The sequence below is a fragment of the Neophocaena asiaeorientalis genome, unplaced genomic scaffold, assembly GCF_003031525.2.
Source record: "Neophocaena asiaeorientalis asiaeorientalis breed wild unplaced genomic scaffold, Neophocaena_asiaeorientalis_V1.1 scaffold1, whole genome shotgun sequence".
In the NCBI taxonomy this organism is placed as follows: Eukaryota; Metazoa; Chordata; class Mammalia; order Artiodactyla; family Phocoenidae; genus Neophocaena; species Neophocaena asiaeorientalis.
The window spans coordinates 6,132,839-6,157,588 of NW_020171981.1; the positions used below are offsets into that span (position 1 = coordinate 6,132,839).

A 24,750-nucleotide genomic window follows, 5' to 3' on the forward strand; every position below is an offset into this window, starting at 1 on the left:
GGGTCATTGAAACCCACATGGGAAATTTAAATTTAAATGGCCAATTTCACTGACAAAGTGGGTGTGAGAGTAGGAGAAGGGATTAAAATGGCAGAAAGTTATTAACAGAGTAGAAGACAGTGAGTACAACAATTAACAAAAAATCATACCAAAAGAGAAAACGACTGGGAAGATTTTGACTAATATACCTTATAAGCAAGATTTTTTTAAGTTGGAAGGAACAGAGAACAAATGGGGGAAAAAATATGTCTAGAGAGAATGCAATGGAAGGAAAAGATGAAGACATAGTTGGAATAAGTAATAACATCTAAATCTACCACAACAACGTCAAATAGTAGGAATATTTTGACTGCTTGAGATCATTTTGGTTCCTTTTATGTGTGCACTTATCTCGTTCCCTAAATTGTTAACCCGTTTGTATACCTTGACTGATATACTGGTGAGAGGTCTTCTGGGATTTGAACTCCCAAAGGATCTGTAAAAACATGCTCTGTGTACACGCCAGTTTGGGAGATATCCACGGTATCTTCGGCTGACCCTGCATTGCCTTCTGTAGCTTCAGTTGCTTCTTCTGCTGTTGGAACATTTTCATCAACCTCACTATTTTCTGTTTCCTTTTCTACAAAATAAATAAAACATGCTAACGATCCTAAGTTTGAGCTTTTCTTCCAATAATTTCCACACACACAAACCCCCTCTATAGAATTCCACCCCACTACTCCCTTTCCCTCCACACTATATAATAAGACTGAGGATTCTTGATTTCATTTAACATTCATCACTGGATCTTCTTTCACGCTCTTTCATCCTTGTTACTTTAAGGTCTAAGTTTAGTCCATAATGAGGCATCTGGGACAGGCTCAGACTCTATACAGATGGTATCTAAGGAGGAGAGACATACCTGGTGGTTTTTCTATCACTGGAGATGTTCCGTTGGTACTAGGGGAAGTGGCAGCTGCTGTCACACCTTCTGTAGAACAACCAACCACCGTGATGCCTCCCAACAGGCTGTCTGTCTCTGCTGAGCTATTGCTTGTCATGCTTCCACATAAAGATGCTTTGTCTACTTGTCCGGATTCTGAAAGCTCTTCTCCTGCGGGGTAGTCTGTTTCTCGTGCTCCTGAAAAACAAGATAAACCTTCGTTTAATAGCTCAGTAAACTCCTATAAATAGCATTTTCTCCATTAAGGCAACAATAGGTTTGAAATAAGAGTGCAGGTGAGACAAAGAGCTATTCAAATACACTGCCAAGATGGTAACTAAATTTTATTTAAACTAATTTAAACTCAATTCACAATTTGAGAAAGTAGCTTAAAAAATTAAGATAATACTTCTATTAACACAAGCACAAGTAAACCTGAAAATGTCAGAAATGACATTTCTGTTCTTAATATGAGCTCCTTAGCAGCCACCTAATGAAATTAAAAACAATGAAATCTAGGGCTTCCCTGGTGGCGCAGTGGTTGAAAATCTGCCTGCCAATGCGGGGGACACAGGTTTGAGCCCTGGTCTGGGAGGATCCCACGTACCGCGGAGCAACTGGGCCCGTGAGCCACAACTACTGAGCCTGCGCGTCTGGAGCCTGTGCTCCACAACAGGAGAGGCCGCGACAGTGAGAGGCCCGCGCACCGCGATGAAGAGTGGCCCCCGCTTGCCGCAACTGGAGAAAGCCCTCACGCAGAAACGAAGACCCAACGCAGCCAAATAAATAAACTAATTAAATAAATAAAAAAACAAAAACAATGAAATCTAATTATATCTGACAAGGTAGAAAAAAATTTTTTAAATTATCTCTATTACTATTTGAAATATGAACTTCCACCACTATTAAAAATTAATACAGGACTTCCCTGGTGGCACAGTGGCTAAGAATCCGCCTGCCAATGCAGGGGACATGGGTTTGATCCCTGGTCCGGGAAGATCCCACATGCCATGGAGCAGCTAAGTCCGTGAGCCACAACTACTGAGCCTGTGCTCTAGAGCCTGCGAGCCACAACTACTGAGCCCGAGTGCCACAACTACTGAAGCCCGGGTGCCTAGAGTCTGTGCTCCGCAACAAGAGAAGCCGCCGCAACGAGAAGCCCGTGCACCACAACGAAGAGTAGCCCCCGCTCGCCGCCAACTAGAGAAAGCCCACGTGCAGCAACGAAGACCCAACGCAGCCATAAATAAACAAATAAATAAAATTAATACAGCCTAGGTGTATACAGTGCCTTAAGATATTAGTAACACATTTAAAAACTAAGCATTTACCATAAAAAAATAAACCTCTTCAGTTCTCTTTATTTAGAAAGCTGTTTTTATTCCTATCACATTACAAAAAATTTTTTGTAGTAAAATATACATATATACTACACAAAATTTGCCATTTTAACCATTTTAAGTGTACAATTCAGTGGCATTAATTACATTCACAATGTTGTACAGCCATCACAGCTATGTCCAAAACTTTTCTGTCACCCCACACAGAAAATCTGTACCAATTAAACAATAACTCTCTGCTCCCTGAGCCCCTACCACTGGTAATCTTTAATTTAATTCTGTCTTTATGAATTTGCCTAGTTTAGATAGCTCATGTAAGTGGAATCATACAATATTTGTGTCTGAGTTGTTTCCAGGGTTAATCCATGTTATGGCATGTATCGATATCTCATTCCTTTATATGGCTGAATAATATTCCACTGTGTAGATATAACATCAACCTCTTTAATTTTTTTCTGGGGGGGACTGCACCGCGTGGCATGCGGGATCTTAGTTCCCCGACCAGGGATGGAACCCATGCCCTCTGCAGTGGAAGCACGTAGTCCTAACCACTGGATCACCAGGGAATTCCCTTTAATTTTTAAACCAATGTTTTAACATCACATAATATTTAATATACAACTTTAGAAGGCCTTCCCTTACTATTCAATCTAAATAGCCCCTTGCCCTCTGCCACCCACTTATCTTCTCAAATTTCCATTGTTTTATTTTCTTCACAGTATCTGAAAATATCTTTGTTAGTCATTTGTTTCCAGTTTATTTTTGGTCTTCACCAACTAGAAAATAAACTCCGTGAGAGAGTGGTACATAACTATCTCCAGTAACCAGTCGGTTCTAGCCAGTAAGGAGCTGTGGACGGTGGGAAGAGAGGAGCATGGTACTCTTACCTGGTACACTTGCTATACACAGAACATGAGAGTTGCAAACAGTGAAACTATCTAGGATGTTGCCTGGTTGGACAGCATCAATAATGATAACTTTTGTAGCTGAATGAGTGCTGGTACAGATCCAGACTAGACTGGATAATTCTTCTTGATTTTTTAACTCCTTCTGCTGCTCCTGCATAGGCAAAGTAAGGAAAATGAATGTTTAAAATGAGACGTATGTGTAAATATCCATACGGCTGTGCCTCTACACTAAAGGACAATACTATTTCAAGTTTATTTCCAGATTATTTGGAAGGCTGAAAGTATAACCACCTTTCGACAATAATTAGTAGACTAAGAACTAGCAGTTAAAGCAGATCAGTGTTAAAGCTGTTCTATATCTTGACTGTGATGGTTGCTACATAGGTGCATACCTTTGTCAAAACTCTTTGAACTGTATCCACTTAGAGCGTACATTTTATTGTATGTAAAATATACTCCAGTAAAACTGATTTAAAAGAGAGAGAGGGGGGATGAGGAGTAAGCAAGGGCGTAGTAACCCCAATTAGAAGTTGGACCCAGAAGTAAGTTTGAGACCAAAGAGCTAAGCAATGAGTCTCAGAAACTGGGTCAATGTGTTAGTGCAAGCACTTACCTTAAGTTCCTGATCTAACTTGTCTAAACTGCTCTGAGACGCACTTCGCTGTTCGCTGCCTTCTGCATCCAAACCAGCAACATCCTTGTAAAAGACACTCGCTCCAACCACAGAGCCACCGTCTCTGGTCTTCCCACCTGACAAACTGACTCCAACAGCACACCACAGCTTTTTTGGGTTAAAAAAAGATGGTATTAAGTCACTTTCTCTCTAAAAATGTTTACAACTTTTCACATTTCTTTAAAAGATCTAATGATTACAAACAGTGGGCTCTAAAAATATTCAAAGTATTCCAGTCTAAAACTACAAAATGAACAATAACCTTGCCCACGAAAGTAGAATTTAAACTTTTTTGGTTTTAGGAAAAACTCCACCAAGATTTTAAGCAATATTACCATTAACTTCAAAATTAATTTACCTTCATTGATGTATCTTTTTCATCTAGAGGTCTGAGATAGACAGGTACAGGTAAATTTTTCATCTTATTTTCCCCTTGTCCATTGGTTACCTAATAATTGGGGAGGGGACAAAAAGACACACTGGGTAAGCCTCATCAAAAGTGAACTTACAGGGCTTCCCAGGTGGCACAGTGGTTGAGAGTCCGCCTGCCGATGCAGGGGACACGGGTTCGTGCCCCCGGTCTGGGAAGATCCCACGTGCCGCGGAGCGGCTGGGCCCGTGAGCCGTGGCCGCTGGGCCTGTGCGTCCGGAGCCTGTGCTCCGCAACGGGAGGGGCCGCAGCGGTGAGAGGCCCACGTACCGCAAAAAGAAAAAAAGTGAACTTACAGAACACTGAGACATGGACAAGCACTGCTGTAACATATTTACTCTATGAAGTCAAGTTCAAGTTAACTTTGTCATTCTTATTTGAAAAATAAGCAGAAAATCAAGTGGCAATTAGAGAAAATAAGATGCTGCTTTGGGAGCTCAGAAAAGATACACTAATTCACAGACCTGTTACTGCACACATGTGGTGTGACTGTGACTGTGTGTGTGTGTGTGTGTGTGTGTTAGGGGTAGGGAATATGGTAAAGTTCCTGAAGACCTGAATTGAGTTTTAAGTTAACAGTTTGAAAGCTCCATGACAAAGGTTTCTTAAAACTTTTAAACAACAGATACTGTTTTTTTTTTAAACAAAATCTTCAAATATTAAAATAGAATAGGATACCACAAGTCACATGTACTCAGCCACCTCCTATTGACCCCTCTCCTTCCTCACAGAACTCAGAGGCATTTCTCTTGAGCTGAAGGGCTCTAGAAAACCGCCTAAAAACCACTACCCTCAATACTTCTCTAAACGTGTGCCAAATCCATGCCACTTGAAACTGAGCAGACTTGGGACGCGTAGTTCGAGTCTTTCATGCCCAGGCTTACTCCTCCCCCCTGCATTTCCCATTAGATGCTCTTACCATGTTCAAACGTTACCTGTTTGTACTTTTGAGGCAGACTCCAGCCAAAAGCCTGCACTCTACCATCTTCCTTCTGAACATGTGCCTTTACCTGACGATACTGTTCTCTCTTCTGTTCTCTGCGTGAGGCTAAACTAGCTTCAGTTCTAAAAGGAAAAGAAATTTCCTTTTTAAATTAAGTGAATATAACAACAGCTTATCTCCCCTCCCCTGCTAAAATAGCATAAATAACAAGAAAAAATTACCTTGTGTCGGGCAGTTTACAGACACTATATAATTTAATCCTAACACCTCTAAGGTAGGTTATCATACTCATTTTATAGGTAGAGACACTGGGGCTCCGAGAGATTAACTTTCCCAAGTTTATCTACCTAGTAAGGAGCAGGGTCAGGATGGAAAGCCAGTTCCTTCTGACAACAGAGGAAATGATCAAACAACTAGGACAAGGGCTTATATAGGTCTTCAACATTTCTATTAATATTTATCAATGTTGTCAAACTAGCAAAAAGGAGATTTTAAAACATTGCTCCTCTTTATGAAAACTAGGAGCAATGTACTTAAAGGCAGTCAAGTTATAGGAATAGTTTCTTTATAGCTGATCTGATAAGGGGCAAGAATATTCTGAACTGTTAAGTTATTTAGGGTGTAACCGCTAGTCTGAAAAATACTTACTCTTCGCTAAGGAAATCAAAGGCTTTGGACTTATCCCCAGGGAGCTGAGATAAGGTGCTGCTCCTTTTCTTGACGGAAGGAGTAACGTGGGAGGTGGGTGCATTGTACTTCAGATTAACCGGTGGCTCAGGCTTCTTAGTAGTGTTACTTGAGGAGCTGAAAAGTCTGCTGAAACTAAAAGGAAAATGAGAGGATGTGTGTGTGCAGTGTGTGTATGTATTGCATGCGTGGTTAAGAACAATCCATAATTTTCCACAAATTCCAGAGAGCTTTTACAAGGAAATGAGTTAGAAACCAGCAGAAAGATTTCTTGTAGTTACACACTGCAACCTCAGCAATAACTCACAGCCAAACTCAGACATTCAGGAAAGAGAAACTATTGCCTAGAATGGCAGATCCCTGTTCTTTAATTAGCAACCCTCATAATGAAAGGAAGGAGCTCTTGAGTACAGGGAACTTCTCGTAACGAAGAAATAAAATAAGACGGTTCCTTTAGCCAGCCAGTGGTTGTTAAACAGCAAGGTTATGGCTGCATGGTTTGAACAGAAGCTTAGTAAGTCATTTCTAAAAATAGTCATAATAAAGTACTAGAACACATACTACCATTTTAACACGTACCTTATACATTTTTTTAGCAACCTCAATTTAAATAACTATTTTCACATCCACTCAAAAAAGAGGAAAAAACCTATTTCTATTAAATACCAGAAAAAATTCACCAAAAAAGGGCAAGTTTTAAGCACAGTAAATGCACAGTACTTCCAGCACAAACACAGTTCAAGTCCAAAACGCACACATACACACACAACTCAAACCCCACAAACACTAAATCTCTAATCTTCACTTTGTAAAGTTCCTTACAATCACACACCAGTGAATCAGTAACTTTAATGGGGATCCAGAAAACTGTCAACTCTAAAAATAATTCCCCATTATTGTATTTAATTTAGTAGAGGATTCCACTAAATGCATAACCAACATGATGCATCTTACGATAGTCCTCAAGAACAGCCTTACCGAGCCGGCATACTACATACCAAAAAGAAAAAGTTCAGTTTAGCTATATACCCTAAATTGAAGAAAGAAAGCAAAAAGAAAGAAATCATTTGTGAAAATAAATTTTGATTCTAATCTCGTCTCAAAGTCTTTGTGTGTTTTTAGATACTTACAACTGCCAAATGCTTGACCTTTTTTTTTCCTGCATGGCTGGATTTTCTCTTGATGCACTACAGGGAAAGGGAAAGAGAAGGGGTGGGAGAGAGAGAGAGAGAGAGATGATTAGTGAGGTAGTCTAGCTTTCTATCTGAAGAACAAGGGACCCAAGAAGTTCATGAAATACACGGAGGAGAGTCAACAATTTCAGCAAATAGTTACTTCGACCTATTATGTCAGTCAGTCTGTTAAGGCCAATACAACTAAATATAAATAAAATTCCATCCCTCCCTCAAAGAGCTCAGACTACTGATAAGAGACAAAATTATTATCTGGGCTGGACAGATAGCCAACAAGCCTGAATGTTAATATTTCAACTTTTTATTGAAGAGATATCCTCCAACTTCCCTTTTTATTAAAATATTGCATTGTAATTCCCTGTCTCTACATAAAGGTACCATTTGTTTTATACTTCCAGCTCTCAAAAATTAGCTTGTAACTTTAGTGTTCTGATGGGTCATTTTTCACAGGACTAAAACTTTTCCATTACTGAAAAGCTGACCAGGGAAGAAAATAAACTGCATTGGGACTTCCCTGGTGGTCCAGTGGTTAAGAATCCGCCTTCCAATGCAAGGGACGAGGGTTCAATCCCTGGTCAGAGAACTAAGATCTCACATGCCATGGGGCAACTAAACCCACACACCACAGCTACTGAGCCCGTGCGCTCTGGAGCCCACACGCCACAACTAGAGAGAAGCCCGGGCACCGCAACTAAAGATCCTGACACAGCCAAATAAATAAATTAATATTAAAAAAGAAAGAAAGAAAAGAAAAGAAACTGCATCGATTCGATAATTCGACAAAATTTCAAAAAGAAAAAAAAAGGCACTGCAAATTGATTAAGTAAGGTTGTAAGGATTCTGCTATGACTGTCAGAGTCCCCTTTTCATTTCTTTTTTTAAGGACTGAATTTAAAACATTTTAATTCAATGAAGAAAGTTAAGCGACCATTTTTATTCACTTGTTGACTACCATTTCGCTGCTAGAATTAAAAATAGGAATGAAAAGTGGAACCTGACTATATGCCTCAGTTTTTTAACTATTCACTCATTATTTATTCCATATCCCTTAAAAGCTGGAGTTAAGAACATATTTGTTAGTATATTAGTTTCTCTGTCCAATAAATAAAGATTAAGATAGTAATCTTCTTCCTTCTTAGCAGCTACAAGGAATTACAACTTTTGCAAATTGTAAATGTGCTATACAAAATGTTTTTATTACTGTTAAGTAAAGGACATAATCATAAGGAAGTAAAAGTTGGTGGTTAGAAAATATTTTCATAAACTTTAAAACAAGGTGTCGGGCTTCCCTGGTGGCGCAGTGGTTTAGAGTCCGCCTGCCGATGCAGGGGACATAGGTTCGTGCCCCGGTCTGGGAAGATCCCACATGCCGCGGAGCGGCTGGGCCCGTGAGCCATGGCCGCTGAGCCTGCGCATCCGGAGCCTGTGCTCCACAACGGGAGAGGCCACAACAGTGAGAGGCCCGCGTACCGCCCAAAAAAAAAAAAAAACAAGGTGTCAGTGTGTACTATTATTGGTAAATCTGATGTGACAATCCAAACTGAGAAATATGGGCAAATTAGGGGGCAACTAGTTTACAAACTTTTCGTGAGCTCTTTCTAAAATTAAAATAAGGAATGCTGCTACTGAAAATATGACCATTAGATGGCAGCATTAGGTGAGATTTAAGATCCAACTGACAAAGATGTCAATTGAAGGTTGCTTTTTGCATGACTACTCAGAAAGGGGGTGGTGGTGGAAATCAGGAATATTTTACAGGAAGTCACTGAGTAAGACTGATTTCGTTCCCTATGTGGCAAATGAAAACTTTACCTCTTCCTGACATCACTGCAAAAGTAGTGTCAATTTCTACATTCTTTCAAAAGATGACTAAAGCAATTTTCACATATTGAGGTGTGGGGAAGTATTCTGGCTTATACATGATTTAACTCAAATGTTATGTGAACTAAAACAGCCTATTTGTGGCCTATCAAACATATACTGTACATATGCTTTCATTGTTAAAGAAAAGGGTGTGCACTGACCAGAAGTAAAGAATGTCCATGTTAAAGATAAAGATGAAATGCCTCCCTTCCTGGGACACCAATGCTGGTACTCACTCTTTTGACGCTAAGACTCCCTTCCCAGGTGTCAAGGTCATACTGACCCACTGTGTACATGCTTATCTGGTTTTTTTGAAACCTTGAAGGAATGTATCTGTGACTTGTTTGATGTTATTTGTTCTGACAAGATACAAAACTGTGCTGAAAACCATGCCTCTCCAGAGCAGCTCCTCAGAGATATCCAACAGGCTGTCTCCCAGGCTACAGTCCTCCACTTGGCTCAAATAAAATTCTTTTCTATTCCAATTATAGATTGTTTACTGATTATTTTCATCGACAGACCATCATTTAATTGCCCTTTAGAGGTTGTGGGGATATTCTCCAAGAGGCCTCACTGGCCCAAAAGGGACCCACTTTGATCACATTCTGTTACTAATTGCTAGTGTTTCTTTAGACCTCTCTTAGTAAACAGAGCAATGGGCTTGGATCCCCAAGGCAGGACTCTAGTTCTGAATAAAGACACGAATATCAGTAAACAATCAGTAACCTAGTAAACAATGAGGAGAAAAACACCAGAGGTACTTCTCATACAAACCGAATCATCTCTGTCCATCGAACAGCTTCCTGAAGCTCCATCAATCTCTCTTTATATTGGTTTCTCTCCATTAGAACTCGGGCCATTTCTACTCGAGTAAACCGCTTCCTTTGGGCTGTGGGAATATCACTCTATAACGAAAAGAAGACTACAGATCACTCTGGGAGCCTGTATCTGTTTTAGTGTTATCGCAGACTTAAGTAAAAATTATAAGCTTTTAACATTCCTTAATTTCTAATCTAATGGATAACAACAAAAAAAGACCTAATAAAAATAAAATCAATAAAGAGATATACTTAATTATTTATGACTGAAAAAAGTAGACAATTTAATTCCTCAATATAAATACAAATATTTGAATATATTACAAAGGAAATACAAAGAATAGTGCAGATTTTGAAGAAAAACAAAAAAGCTGTTATCTCTATAGATTTAATACACTCACCTGGAAATGTTGTTCTCACAACAGTATTTTAAACTCATGTTCTATAACAAATGCTAGTTATTCAGAAAATAGTTACAAGTTAAGTTCCTAAAGGGGTTCATTTATCTCAAACTACCAATCTACATACACACTCAAAGCCAGCGAAAAGCATAAAAACGTGTTGGCTAGCTACCAAGGTACCCAACGCTAGGAGTCACTAAAGCACCAAAAGAAATATAACAAGATGGAGACAACTGTATTAACCAGAATTATTATTAGGGAGAATAAGGAATGTGAGCATGGTAAGACCCCAAAGGGGCATGCTCAAGTCAACTTCCTTCTACTGCTGATTTCTAAAGGCTCTTCTGGAGAGGAAGGTTGTGTTAGCTGTAGGGCTTTTGTTTTGCTGAGTGCAGTATGCACATTTTGAATCAAAGCTGAAAGGCATGGGACAGTAAGAAAGAAGCTGAGCTTAGCTTATCCCTCAGCAGTCTCCTTCTTTGTCCTCCTGCTGCAGAACTTAACCTCTCCTTTAAAAAAAAGTCAAACAACAAATGATCAAAGGATTTTGAGTCTGCAACGCAGCCATCCCACTACTTACTGTAATGTTCATAACAGCATCGTTGGTGGTAGTAAAAAGCTGAAAATAACCTAAATATTCATTTACAGGAAAACAGATACAGAAATTGTAGTATATTCATAATGGGATATTATAAAGCAGTGAACATGAATGAACTATACCACTATACTACAACTAGGGTAAATATAAAAAACATAATACTGAGAAAAAGAAGCAAGTCTCCAAGGCTAAATACATATAAAACACAAAAACAGTGAAAATTAACCATACCTTGTAAGGATACATACATGTGTGGTATGATAAAATTTTTTTTTTTCAAGTTAAGAAAATGATAAATACAGCATAGTAGTTTCCTCTAGAGGGAAGAGCATAGGGTATCTTCAATGTCTGATAATGTTCTAGTTCTTAGGTTAAATGGTAGGTTCATAATGTTAATTTATTATAATGTTAATTATAAGTTATTATTCATAACTTACATGTTACATATATTTTTTAATGTATCAAATATTACATAAAAACACAAATAAGAGATTGAAGGGGCACAAAATAATCATTCTGATCAGGACATCCATATATCTCAAGTTTGATACTTGACCGGCAAACACCTGTGACAGGAATGATAACCTAGCTACTGACAGAATAACTGGCATGCTAATAACATTGGCAAGAAGTTCATATTTATTCTTTTGTATTTATATGTTGACAACAATATGGGCTAATTGCCTAGTATTAAAGTTTCTAGACTTCATCTTTTTATGTTTAATACCTTTAAACTATTTTTATTCTTAAGGCTTTCATATATTTCTAAGTTAAAATTTGAAACAAAACAAAAAACTCCAAAATATCCCACCTGGTCCTTGAGCTTGAATAGGCAAACACAAGTCAGAGCACAAAGCCATGGAGGAAAAATGAGCACAGTGCGTGTAGCTAGAAAGCTTAGCATCTGGATACTATGTGGGAGCACGATCTATCCTATTCATGATCATAAACACGATTTTAACTTTTTCTTTTCATCTTTATAATGCTATACCCAAAGCTTAATTAACAAGATTTCCCCAAAATACCAAAATATGGTAAGTTAAGAAAACAAGTCCAAAATTGTAAACCTACATCATCATCATCTTTTGCTTTTTGCCTTGCATCTTCAGCCTCTGCACGAGCTCTATTGGGGGGTAAAAAACAAAACATGTTATTTGAGTTGACCTCACCTTTGTAAAGAATAAAGAACAGGTCAAAAATTTTAACTACCACTAAATGATTATTTTTCTTTTTCCAAACAGGGTATTTAGCTGCTTTCATTTAGGGGAACATTATCATAGCACTGTTCTCAGAAAACCAGGCATTAAAGAAAAGGAAAATAATGAATGTTTACAGTTTCCTGATTAGCAATATTTGAACAGCCCTTCTAACTTCTTTCACATCACGACATGCACAAAAAATTATAATATTCAATAAATGGAAGGGTCTGTTCAGAGCAGAGGCAATCAGCCAAGCAGTTAACCCTATCCCAGGCAGCTCTGGGGCCTTCGTGACGAGAGCGCTAAAGGTAGCAGTCTGGGGGTTACACCTATAACCTTGGTGGCACACTGGCAAAGCTTGTTTGGTTTAGAACAATATAGTGAAAACTTACTTCCTAAGCTCTTCCTCCAATTCTCTGTTCTTCTCCTCTAGCTTCAGCTTGGCTTGTTTCACAGCCTCCAACTCCCCTTGCAGCACGTCTTTCTCACAGGTAAGTTCATCCACTTTTGCTATCAAATCATTCTTCACTACATTCAACGCATTTCTAAGAAACACATATTTCAAGAGCACCATTACAAGTAAATATTCTTTCTATCTCACAGCTTATTTCTCTTGTAGACTAAAGTAACTACAATCATAAAGCTAAATAATGATTGAAACCTTCAAAGGTATTCTACCTGATGTTGTCTGTAGATAAAGGTTTAAAAAAAAAACCCACAAAGCAATGGTCTGTTTTCTTATCAGACAAAGAATAAACGGAGGAACTTCCCTGGTGGTCCAGTGCCTAAGACTCCATGCTCCCAATGCAGGGGGCCCGGATTAGGTCCCTGGTCAGAGAAGTAGATCCCACATGCTGCAGCTAAGAGTCCACATGCTGCAACTAAAGATCCCGCATGCTGCAATGAAGGTCATGCGTGCCACAACTAAGACCCAGCGCAGACAAATAAATAAATATTTTTTTTTAAAAAGAAGAATAGGGGCTTCCCTGGTGGCGCAGTGGTTGAGAGTCCGCCTGCCGATGCAGGGGACACCGGTTCGTGCCCCGGTCCGGGAAGATCCCACATGCCGCGCAGCGGCTGGGCCCGTGGGAGCAAGGCAGACCACTAAATTATTAAAAAGTCAGAATTAAATAAAATTAAACTTTTAACAAATAGCATCCAGGACTTCCCTGGTGGTGCAGTGGTTACGAATCCACCTACCAATGCAGGGGACATGGGTTTGATCCCTGGTCCGGGAAGATCCCACATGCTGTGAAGCAACTAAAGCCCGTGCGCCACAACTACTGAAGTCTGTGTGCCCCAGAGCCTGCATGCCGCAACTTCTGAGCCCACGCGCCTCAACTACTGAAGCCGGAATGCTCTAGGGCCCGTGTGCTGCAACTACTGAAGCCTGTGCGCCTAGAGCCCATGCTCCGCAACAAGAGAAGCCACCCCAATGAGAAGCCTGCACACCGCAACGAAGAGCAGCCCCCGCTCGCTGCAACTAGAGAAAACCCGCACACAGCAACAAAGACCCAACGCAGCCGAAAATAAATAAAATAAAGTGGTTAATTAAACAAACAAAAAAGCAAATAGCATCCATAAGGGTACCATCCTTAGTAAGTTCTGAAAAGATATTATCTAATCAACAAAGTAAAATTAATCCTTGAATTTACCTTTAATAATTAATAAGAAAGTCTAACCTTGAAAAAAATGAAAAAAAAAAATCTAAGATCTAGCTCCTTTTGTGTATCGTGGACATAGGACGTCATTAGAGCTACGTTCTGTTTTGGATATACACAGATGTTCCAAAGTTGCTCTGACACAGCAAATTTACAAAGGGGCCTGATCTGCTTTTCCACGTAACTCAGGACCCACTGCACTAAACAAAACTCCAATGTGTTTGAGGGCCTAAGTAAGACTCCACAAATTGCTACTATGGAGGAGAGTTCTGAAGAGGTGGGCCGCATATAGATAAAAACACTTATGCAGAAATAAAAGAAGCCCCAAGAGGAGAGAGAAGAAAATAGATATCCCAGGGGAGGGAGCAAAAACCACATAGGACACATCCAGAAGATTAAGAGAAAGGCGTGGATACTTGCAGGGTAGAAAGGAGATCAAAATCTGTTTCTGAAAAGAACAGAGTAATGAAACATACCATCAGTGAAATTAGGTCCCATTAACTATTTGCTTGTGTACGTGTGTATGCACAAGCCCACACACAGAGAAGGGGAAGGACGTGGGGTAGTGAGACCGCATTCGTGCTATGTTAAATTAAAGATGTGCCATTGAATCGGATGAGAAGAAAATTCAGTATCTTTTGTTCCCTGTTAAAATTTTGCATATACTTACTTGGTTTCCAACAGTTGTGTATTTTCCAGTATAAGATTCTCAACTTCACGACCCATTCCTATCAAAGAAAAAAGATAAAAACTTTGAAAATAAATTTATTAAAATTATATAAACTTATAATAAGCTATAGTCTCAAATTTTATTTTATAAATTTTATCTGTCCTTTAGTAATCTCATTTTGTCTATAATTTCATTTTATGTATCTACTTGTATGGATTATAAAATTATAAATAATTATCTCCCACAAAACAAAGCTAAAGGTTTTCTTAGTCTGTATTTTGCTTCTCATAGATAATATTTCAAAAGAATGAAGACTTTTCTGCCAAATATTCTAAAAAGTAGCAGTATTTAGGGGGAAAAGAGAGTAGCATTAATATGGATCAGAAATCATTTCTAAATCACACCTGTTATTGCAGGCTTTTGCCTAAAAGTTAGGTCTTATTAATAGAGAACAGGAAGAAACAAGAAAGACCCCAAGGCAGATGAAACCTTACCAAAGAAATTATGGTCTTAAAGCCCATGCATTCCATGTAAAGCAAAAACAAAGAACAAGAAATGTTTTATGTAAGAAACAGAATGAAAAAAGATCATTAATCTGTAGTTTTAGGCATGATATGAAAAACATCTGAAATCACAATGTCATGATTTAATGCATAATGATGTGCAAAAGACAGAAATCAAGGTGATTTCCTCCATTCATAAGGATGTTCTGATATGTTACCAATTCTTTTGCAAAATAAAATTGAATATAATTAGAGTGAAAATCCCAGATCAATAATATAAAGATTTCTTCCAAGTGCCACCTCTGAAATGATAATGCTTAGTGGTCAATTTATACAATCATGCTTAATAATTTAATGAGTACTGTAAGGTAGGCGGTAGAGCATTCAATGCAAGATCCAATGTAGTGATCTTTAGGGAGAAGAAAGCTATTTAGTTTGCTACTCACAAGAAACTGAAGAAATCGAACAACACATTAGGGAATATACCTCAGAAAGTTACAACAGCGCAAAGCAAGCACAACAAAAAACCCATCACTCCACTAATATTGGTAAATCACATACAATGGAAGTAATATTCATAACCCACCTAAAAAAGGAAGTAAATATCTCTAATGAAAACAATGTAAGTTAAAGGAGTTAACATGTCTCTTTATTTTAAAAAAAAGAGGTAACATTTCAAATAACTTGAAGATAATTTAAAACGCAACTAATCTAGGAATGCTAAAAGTTCAATGCTCACATATGGACTCATATTTTGTCTGTATTATAATTACCTCAAATATTCTTAAAGAAGATGGTACTTCTGCCATGAAGAATAAATATCAGAAACAGTAGCTTATTTAATCATCTACATATTTCCAAAAGCTGAAAATAAAGACAAACTAAAAGTTTCCAAATTCCAATTTAAAAATGAATTTTGACAAGATATGTTGAAATATTTGCTTTAAACACTAATGTTAACTTTTCAATAAAGCTATAGAGTCAAAAGAAATATGGTTAAGGTTGGGTGAAAAAAGTTTATATAATGACTATGTTTGCTAAACTCTCAAGCACATAGGGAGATAAGCATAAAAGCTGAAAATATATGCAGGGGGAAAAATAGTTGAGCAGAAAAAAAAAAAGAGAAAGCATTAAATGAGAACAGCAGCCAAGACCACCTAGCTTAAAAAGCAGTAATATTAAAGAATTTAAAAGCATACACACCAGAATATTCCCCTGGGTAAGCAGCCCAAGAGAAAAAACGAACGAGAATCTCAATTAGATTGTTTTCAGAAAGCAAGATCTACACTCACTTATTTCAAAATGAGAGAGAGGAGCCAATAAAATTGAAAAGATGTAGAGAAACCAAACACAATAAAGTATAAATATTATAAATAGGAAAAATTTTTGAAATATGTACTCTATGGAAATCATATCCTATAATGTAGTTTCTAGAGTTTACACCTTCCCAATGAAGAGTTCTCCTAAAATCTAGTGTATAAATTTAATATATAACCAATAGGATCATCCAAAATTTTCACTTTGAAATGTATCAATAAAAACTAATAACTATAAGAAAAACGTAACTTGAAGTGGCCCCATTTCTATTCATGACTTCAACTAAGCATAAACTTAGGTCTGACGTATTTGGAAACCTTACCTATTAAAACAGGCAAAAAAACTGCCTGACGGTTTTAAAAATAGACATCTCATTTGGATTTTAGCACTGATTCTCAAGCTCAGTCCATAGATGGGCTCTGGATTATGTCACTTCCTTGAGAAAGTATGCACAATTTTATCTATTTCTGTATGTGCATTTTTCCAAAAGTACACTACTCTCTTACAAATTCTCCTGTAAAAGAGTTTTAATTCCAACAGGTAAAGAAGCATAGGTTTAGAGGTGAAACAAAACTGTTAAAACTATTTAACAATCCATTCACTTAGCTGCTGTGCTATGTCCCAAAGACTCAACAGTGAGCAAAAGATATAGTTGTCTTTGCCACATTGAGCTTATCGTCTAGCCAGGGAGACAGGCACACTAAAAAACCACAATAAAGTATTATGAAGAGTTGCATGATAAACTGCAGTCCTATGGGAATATGTTTCCAGACAACTGAGCTTTAACTAGGGGATCAAGGCAGAACTCCTGGAGGAGGATATTCCATTTTATCAGAGGCATGAAGGAGATACAGAGACAGATACATAGATTTTCTTTTTTAAGAAAGGATGCAAACAATCCTTCATGACTGGTTTTGAGGGAAGTGTGAGAGATTTAGGATGGAGAACTGAGTTGATGGTGAGGTTATTCACTGAGTTAGTATATGCTGGTATAAGAACAGCCTTTGGGGACAGGACAATAAAGAAAGATGTTGATGAGCTGAGCTTTAGGCATATCAACTATAAAGTTCTACAAATCATCTTAAAGATGTCTAATGGGCTGTTTGGAAGTAATAGTCTGGGGCTGTAGAAAAGAATCTTGGACGGAGAGAAAGACTTGGGAGCAATTAGCCATGAAAGCCAAGAAACAAGAGCAAATCAGACCTCCCAAACATGGAAGCAAGACTGGGCCAGGAACATCTGAAGAATGGGCAGAGAAAGAGGGTCCTGCAAAGAAGACCGAAAAGAAATAGTCAGAGGCAGGAACGAATGCAGGGAAGTCTGATACCACAGAAACCCAGCAAAGACCGTTTTAAAGACAAATGCTATTTGAGAAGTCATGTGAAATAACTTAGAAGGAACAGCTGGATATAGCAAACAGGAAGTTGTTTCAGGGAAGGTTAGTGTGGGGCAGAATGCCAGATTGTAGTCAGATGAGGTGCAAGTGGGACTGGGGAAATCCTCCCAGTTAAAAGTAGCCATGCTTTCAAGAAGTCTGTTTTGTCCACTGGTGTATCACAAGCATCTAGAATAGTGCCAGGCTCATAACAGACGCCTACCTCACCGATATTTCTGCAAAAAAGCACGCCTGGAAATGGGAGAAGAGTAAGTGATAGGGTGGAAAGGTACTAAAGATAGGGAGTCAGAGGAGGGCAGTAGTTTTACTTTAAAATGGAGAAGACCTGAACATGTTTAAATGATAACAGGAAGAAGTTAGTAAAAATAGTGAAGTTGAAAAAATAGAATTTAATCAAGAGAATGAAAATCTCAAGAGTAGGATGTATGAATGTACGATTTCCAAGTTCTAGAATGTGGCCATGGAGGGTAAGTGACTAAAGTGAATAGAGAAAAGGATCATTGGAAATAAAGTCAAGGGATGAGACATCAATCAAGATAAAGGACGAACTGTGGGGGATTATCTCTTTTAAATTACTAAAATCTGAAGAAAGTAATCTAAATACTGACTACATGAATAATGATTTCAAAAACAAGGGAAGAGTTTTACAACAACACAGCAATTAGAAAAATGCATACTGAGTTACGGAAATGGACTATGTACTTATTTATCAACCAACGTTCATTTAAGGGACCTTGTGAGAAACGATTTTACTAGTTTAACTACGTTCCATTTAGTGGGTATTACACTACAATTACTATCACTGAACTGACCAGAAGAGAAGCCAAGGAAAAACTATGTGCCTTGGAGATGTCATTTAACATCTCTGACCAAAAGTATTCATGTAGGCTTAAGTCACCACACTTAAGGTGATATAGTAAAACTCCCAATCTGGAACATTCTAAAGATAAATATATCAATATCTGCAAAAGGGAAAAGACAGTAGTTTACAGTCTATTTTTTTTTCAAAGTGGAAAGGAAATCAGAATTTTGCTTTTAACCTATTTATTATGCTTCATTTTCTGACTTAAAGAATGGAAGCTTTCGGAAAACACTTGATTTAAAAGACCACAATTATTTCTAAGTACTATGTGGCTTCTTAAGTCCACAGGGAAGAAAGTTTGGGGCCAATAACCTCAATAATGATATTACTCAATACTGGATTATGAGGAAGCAGAGAGTGTACAAAGAACATTTAAAAAGTACTTCATTCTGGTTAAATACAAAGGGGAAGCAAGAAGGAATTTTTTTTTTAGATGATGTATATTGATTCTGGTGGTGGTTATACAACTCTATGCATTTGTTAAAACAAAAAATTGAACCTCACTGTATATAAATCTGAATATAAGTTTAAACATTAAAAAATTCTTCTTTCTAACATTTTTTTGCATCTGCCCCTCAATTTTTGCCAGGGAATCAGTTTCTTAAACCAATCAAATCTTAAAAGGAACTTTTCATGCATAATTTAACCTTAACAAAGAGTATAAATTTAAATGTAAAAATGGAGTGCTCCTTAAGAATTAATCTTTTAGCCTTTCTTGAGAAATACAAGCTCATTCAATTGCATCCAACGTTTTACTAAGACTTTAAATGGTGGGAGTCTATGTCTAACTCAGTTTTATTTACGTACTTTCAATCTCTCTTACTTTACATAAGACTGTGAGCTCTGTTTAGACAGAACTTGTATTTCCTTCAAAAAATACTTGTCGAGGACATAACTAGTAACCAATAAATTTAACATAAATGAATGCAAGTAACACCTCTCTAGGTTCACAAGAACTGACAAACAGCACCTTGTGAGAACAGTGTAATCTGTACTGAATTTACACTAAGGGATACAAAAAATGTTTGGAGACCAGAATCCATCCCAAAGGCATAGATTTTTTTTTAATACTATAACATTTTCCATTTCTGTAAGGTCTTAAGTTATAAGAAAGGCACACCAAAGCTAACTGACATGTCATGTAAGGTTTTCTTTTGGCCGCGCCTCATGGCTTGAGGGATCTTAGTTCCCCGACTAGGGATTGAACCTGTGCCCCTGCAGTGGAAGCACAGAGTCTTAATCGCTGGACATCCAGGGAAGTCCCATTCATGTAATTATTGTTGAAAGGAACTTTAGAGATCACCTAGAGCAGAGCAAACTTTTTCTGTAGAGGGCCAGATGGTAAATATTTTAGGCTTTGTAAAGCACATAATCTGTTACAGACAACTTAACTCTGCTGTTGTGGGGTAAAAGAAACTATAAACAATCCGTGAAAAACGAGTGTGGCTGTGTGAACTCTACTCGTACACATCGGAGGTGAGCTGGATTTGGTCCCTGAGCCGCAGCCTGTCCAACGCTTGAACTCTTTCTTTTTATGCACAAAGAAACTAATGCCCAGAGAGGTTAAGCTATTTGGCAAAGGCGACCAGATAAATAGTAGAAGAGCCAAATGCATTATCCTTTTCAAACCAGATATTCTTCAACAATACAAACTCTAAAATGATTACATTTCCCAAAGAGCTAAAACGGAATACTCTGTGAGATCTCAGAAAAATCAAGTGTTATAATTTCTTATTTAATTAAGGTCAACAGGATTTAATGAACGCTATTTAAGACAGGAATTAACTATCCAGCAATCCATAAATCTATACATCTATACATATACCCCATATATACATGTATCACTGTGCTTCTTCTATGTAATACTGTTCTCAGAATATAGCAGGAGTTCAATAAATTGTGTGACGTGAATTCAAAATACAAACTAAAATGTAATTCAATTCTAGGCACATCCATAAGTGAAGATATTCTCATTTAAAACTTCCATTATCTCAAAGAATACATTCTTATTAATTATGTAAAAGTGCAATAACTCTGCCCCACTGGACAGTTAGAGACATTTTAAAGAAATTTTCAATTAAGTCATTTTAAAAATCTATTTTTAAAACAGTATGATACTACTTCAGATAAACTATCATACCTAGTAAATCTGCTCCTTCATCCACATCTCCAATTAGACCTGAACCAGCTGACGATAGTTCTTCAAAGAGAGACTCTGTATTGCGATCAAAAGCTTTGTTCTCTATGCCTTTGGTGGGAGTGCTAGGCAGAAAAAAACAAAACCAAATCAACAAATATGTCAAAGATGTTTTCAACAGTGCAAAATGAATACAAAAGGCTAAGTTACATAGGAATTTTTAACCTGTAATTTACATTTAATATAAAATATAACTTAAAAGGATTTCTCAAGGGTGTCATAAGAGATTCCCATTAAACTCCACAGCGAGAACTGTTGATGAATATATAGAATGTTTTTGCAGGGAGATCCTAGCAAACACAAACAGTAAATGGCAGCTGAAAGAGAGCACTACTCTGCCTTGTTCAGGCACTGGTCTAAGTCCTTTCACGGACTACCTTATTAAAACCTTCACACCTACTCTACAAAAGATCTGCTGCTATTATCCCAACTTTACAGAAGAGGAAACTAAAGAGGTTATGGAATTTGCCAAGATCGTCCAGCAAATGAGTCAAAGAGGCAGAACTCAAACCCAGGCAGCCAGGCTTCAGAATCCATGATCTTAACTACCATGGTCCACGTTGTCTGGGTATAAACTGGCATGGCCATTTTATTTTTCTTTTAAGAGCAACTTGGCAATATCAAAATTTTAAATGTAAATACCCACTGACCCAAGAACTTGATGTTAAAAAAATTCCTACAGGGAATTCCCTGGCAGTCCAGTGGTTAGGACTTGGTGCTTTCACTGCAGTGGCTGGGGTTCAGTCCCTGGTTGGGGAACTAAGATCCCGCAAGCTGTGCAGCGTGGCCACAAATAAAAAAAAAAAATCCTACAAAGCCCCTGTCACAAGAAGGCAATTATGTACGTAAAAGGATGGTCAGAGCAGCAAAAAGTTGAAACAACCCAAGTGATCATTAACAGGGCACAGATGAAATAAGTTATGGATATACCTAAAAGTTTCAACTTTTAACTTTAAAAACATTTAAAATACAGCTTTAGAGCTTCCCTGGTGGCGCAGGGGTTGAGAGTCCGCCTGCCGATGCAGGGGACGTGGGTTCGTGCTCCGGTCCGGGAGGATCCCACGTGCCGCGGAGCGGCTGGGCCCGTGAGCCATGGCCGCTGAGCCTGCGCGTCCGGAGCCTGTGCTCCGCAACAGGAGAGGCCACAACGGTGAGAGGCCCGCGTACCGCAAAAAAAAAAAAAAAAAAAAAAAAAAAAAATACAGCTTTAGAAATGAAAGAAACCCATTATATAAAGGTGCTTTTTATAAAGCAAGTTGCAATACAGTATGTATAATATAAGCCCTTTTTGCAGGGGTATGGAGGAGAATGGGGAAATGTACGTGTTTGTGCATTAGTGTTACATTAATAGAAAAAAGTCTGCACAGGATTTCCAGTTAAATACGATGGACACAGTCATTTATCACCCAATAATTCAGAAACTCAACTGAAATGACAGTAAAGGAATTTAAAAAGTATACACCCACAAGGACATAGGGAACAGAAAAAGAAACTACAGCAGATGAAATGTGAACAAAATTATATAAGATAGAAAACAGATGGGCACACAGTAGAAATTGATTTAACAGACCAGACAAAGCTTCAACTTAAGCCATTAGTGTTTAGGAAGGAAGTCAGCATGCTGCCAGAACCCCTGAAAGGCTCAGGAATTGAAGGAACCAGCAATCTGCAGAGAGAAGCATGCAAGAGGGAACATAAGATAGAGGGATGTGATGAAAGACAGCACAAGAAGCTATATGAGACCTAAATCCAACCCTCCAGGACAGTGAGACCTCCCTTCTCCTGGCATTGCTCCCTGAACAATGGAAGCCAAGGTTAAATGTTATAGGCAGAAAACTGGAGAATCCATGTCATTTACTTAAGTATGAGCAAAACAGCCACAGAGAACCAGACGATCAAAGAAAGCCTCTATCATAAAATTGAGTCCAAAACACTCAGAGTAAAAGGAGACAGTGAATGCAGACAACAGCAAAAACTTAAAAAAAAAAAAATTTATTTTATTTTCATAATAAAGTTACATCTGTAAGAGAACTGTAGGGTGTTATAAAAAGTAACTATCCATGAAAAACAAAAAAACTTTTAGAAAAAAAATTGACGAGGGTTGAAAGAGAAAGTTGAAGAAATCATCCAGAAATTATAACAAAAATAGAAGAGACAGAAAAGAGGGGAAAAAGGGAATTGTGAGGGTCAGTCCAGAATGTTCAATATCTACCTATTAAGTGTTCCAGAAAAAGAGAAGAAAAGACAACAAAAAGGAGAAATATGAGAAAATTTCTCAACGGGGAAATATGAACTTCCAGATGAAAGGACTACTGCAGATACAAAAGAAGATGCCTACATTGAACACATCATCATGAATTTTTAAAAAGGAAAAAACAAACAAAACGACAACAAACAGGGATAAAGATCCTAAAAGCTTACAGAGAATATATTAAAAAAGCAAGAATCCAAATGGCAACACTCCACTAAACATGACAATGAATTAATGTCCTCACAATTCTGAATAAAAACTTCTGAAGATTTCCCAACCTGGAATTCTATATCCAGCCAAACTATCATTCCTTTAAATGACGTTTATCACATTCAAGTTCTCAAAAAACTTACTTCCAAAACAGCCTTTGCCAGGAAAGCTAGTAAGAATATTTCTGTCAAAACAAAGGCATAAATCAAGAAGCTAGATGTCATGGTATCCAGGAAATAGAAGATGGAACAAAGGAGAGAAGTGAAAAGAATCCCCAGCATGAAAATGAGGGCAAATTCCAGGACCAGAGCAAATACAAAAATGTCTACATTGGAGAACGGTAACAGAAGGTTCGAGGAAACTGGTTTTATTTATTTTTGGCCATTTTGAGAATGTTTACATTTATGATTCTGCAGGGTATCTGTTAGTGAATTAGTGATAGGTATGTAGAAACCTAAGCAAAAGAAACAAACAGAACAAAACCAAAAAACCCCGAGGCTTTACTAAATTAAAGAAAAACGAAGTTGTAAAAGAAAGGAAATGTAATCATAGTATATTCTGTGGCTAGGCTGTTATTAGTATTTATATAATCGTAATGATATAAACAACGAACGTTAATTTAACAGAAACTGAGATATAATTATATTGGGAGGATGAAAGGAAAGATGATGGTTTAAAGAGCTATGCCCTATAAAGTCAATAGCTAATATTGCAGCCTTTTTTAAACCACGACTCCTCATTTGATCCACAGAATACAGAAAATGATTTGAGTGACTATTTGCTCAATTCTCCCAAAGAAAGTATATAGCTAGTACTGTTCTAGATGCACAGGAGTATAAATATTTATTTATTTTTTGGCTGCAGCGGGTCTTAGTTACGGCGCACGGGATCTTTCGTTGCGGTACATGGGCTTCTCTCTAGCTGCGGTGTGCAGGCTCAGTAGTTGCAGTGTGCACAGGCTCCAGAGCGTGTGGGCTCTGTAGTTGCAGCACACAGGCTCTCTAGTTGTGGCACATGGGCCCAGCCGCCCCGCAGCTTGTGGGATCCTAGTTCCCTGACCAGGGATTGAACCGGCATGCCCTGCATTGCAAGGCAGATTCTCAATCACTGGACCACCGGGGAAGTCCCTGCACAGGAGTATAGCTAATTCATTATATACAAGGGGTGCCTTAGGGCATTAGGACTTGATTTTCTCACTGAACCCCAACTGAGAAAGAGAGAGACCAAGGAAGAACAGCATAGGATGTGATTTAGATACCTGAAGATAAATACCCAAAGAGACCTGAGAAGTGATAGAGACTTCCTCTTGGGAGTGGGAATGAGGGGTCAGTAGGGGTAAGGGCCTACTACTGCCCTTCATATTTTGTATTATGATTTGACCTTAATACTGCCATACATGCTTTAGTCTAATAAAAATGTTTTTGATTTTCAAAAACAGGTTCAGAATGACAAGAGCGCACAACTGTTAGTAAGTAGCTGCATCTCTTAGGTTTAGGAGAGGATGAATAAGAAGCAAATTTCACTTTTTACACTCTGCATTGTTTAATTTCTTAAATAAACAATAAAGAAAAAAATCTTTCAATAGAGCACAGCCTTTGAAATCAGAGTCCTAGATTGAATCCCAGCTCCACCTCTTGCCAGCTTGGTAACCTTGGACAAGTTACTGTACAACTCTGAGCTTCCTTATCTGTAAAATGGGGGTGAAGAC

At 38.0% G+C, this 24,750-nt stretch overlaps 1 protein-coding gene across 5 annotated transcripts in view; it reads right to left on the minus strand.

The window, feature by feature from the left end:
* The window catches only part of SPAG9 (sperm associated antigen 9), a 95,733-nt gene that overhangs the window by 21,296 nt on the left and 49,687 nt on the right, over positions 1–24,750 (minus strand). For all 5 annotated transcript variants that reach the window (XM_024742562.1, XM_024742567.1, XM_024742573.1 and 2 more), the window contains 13 exons: positions 20,525–20,646; positions 14,307–14,364; positions 12,368–12,520; positions 11,848–11,899; positions 9,734–9,864; positions 7,034–7,090; positions 5,865–6,038; positions 5,209–5,338; positions 4,202–4,291; positions 3,784–3,951; positions 3,150–3,321; positions 902–1,120; positions 424–619 (listed from right to left, as the gene is read on the minus strand). In XM_024742562.1, coding sequence (XP_024598330.1) covers positions 424–619; positions 902–1,120; positions 3,150–3,321; positions 3,784–3,951; positions 4,202–4,291; positions 5,209–5,338; positions 5,865–6,038; positions 7,034–7,090; positions 9,734–9,864; positions 11,848–11,899; positions 12,368–12,520; positions 14,307–14,364; positions 20,525–20,646 — 1,722 coding nt within the window. The remainder of the gene's footprint in view (positions 1–423; positions 620–901; positions 1,121–3,149; positions 3,322–3,783; positions 3,952–4,201; positions 4,292–5,208; positions 5,339–5,864; positions 6,039–7,033; positions 7,091–9,733; positions 9,865–11,847; positions 11,900–12,367; positions 12,521–14,306; positions 14,365–20,524; positions 20,647–24,750) is intronic.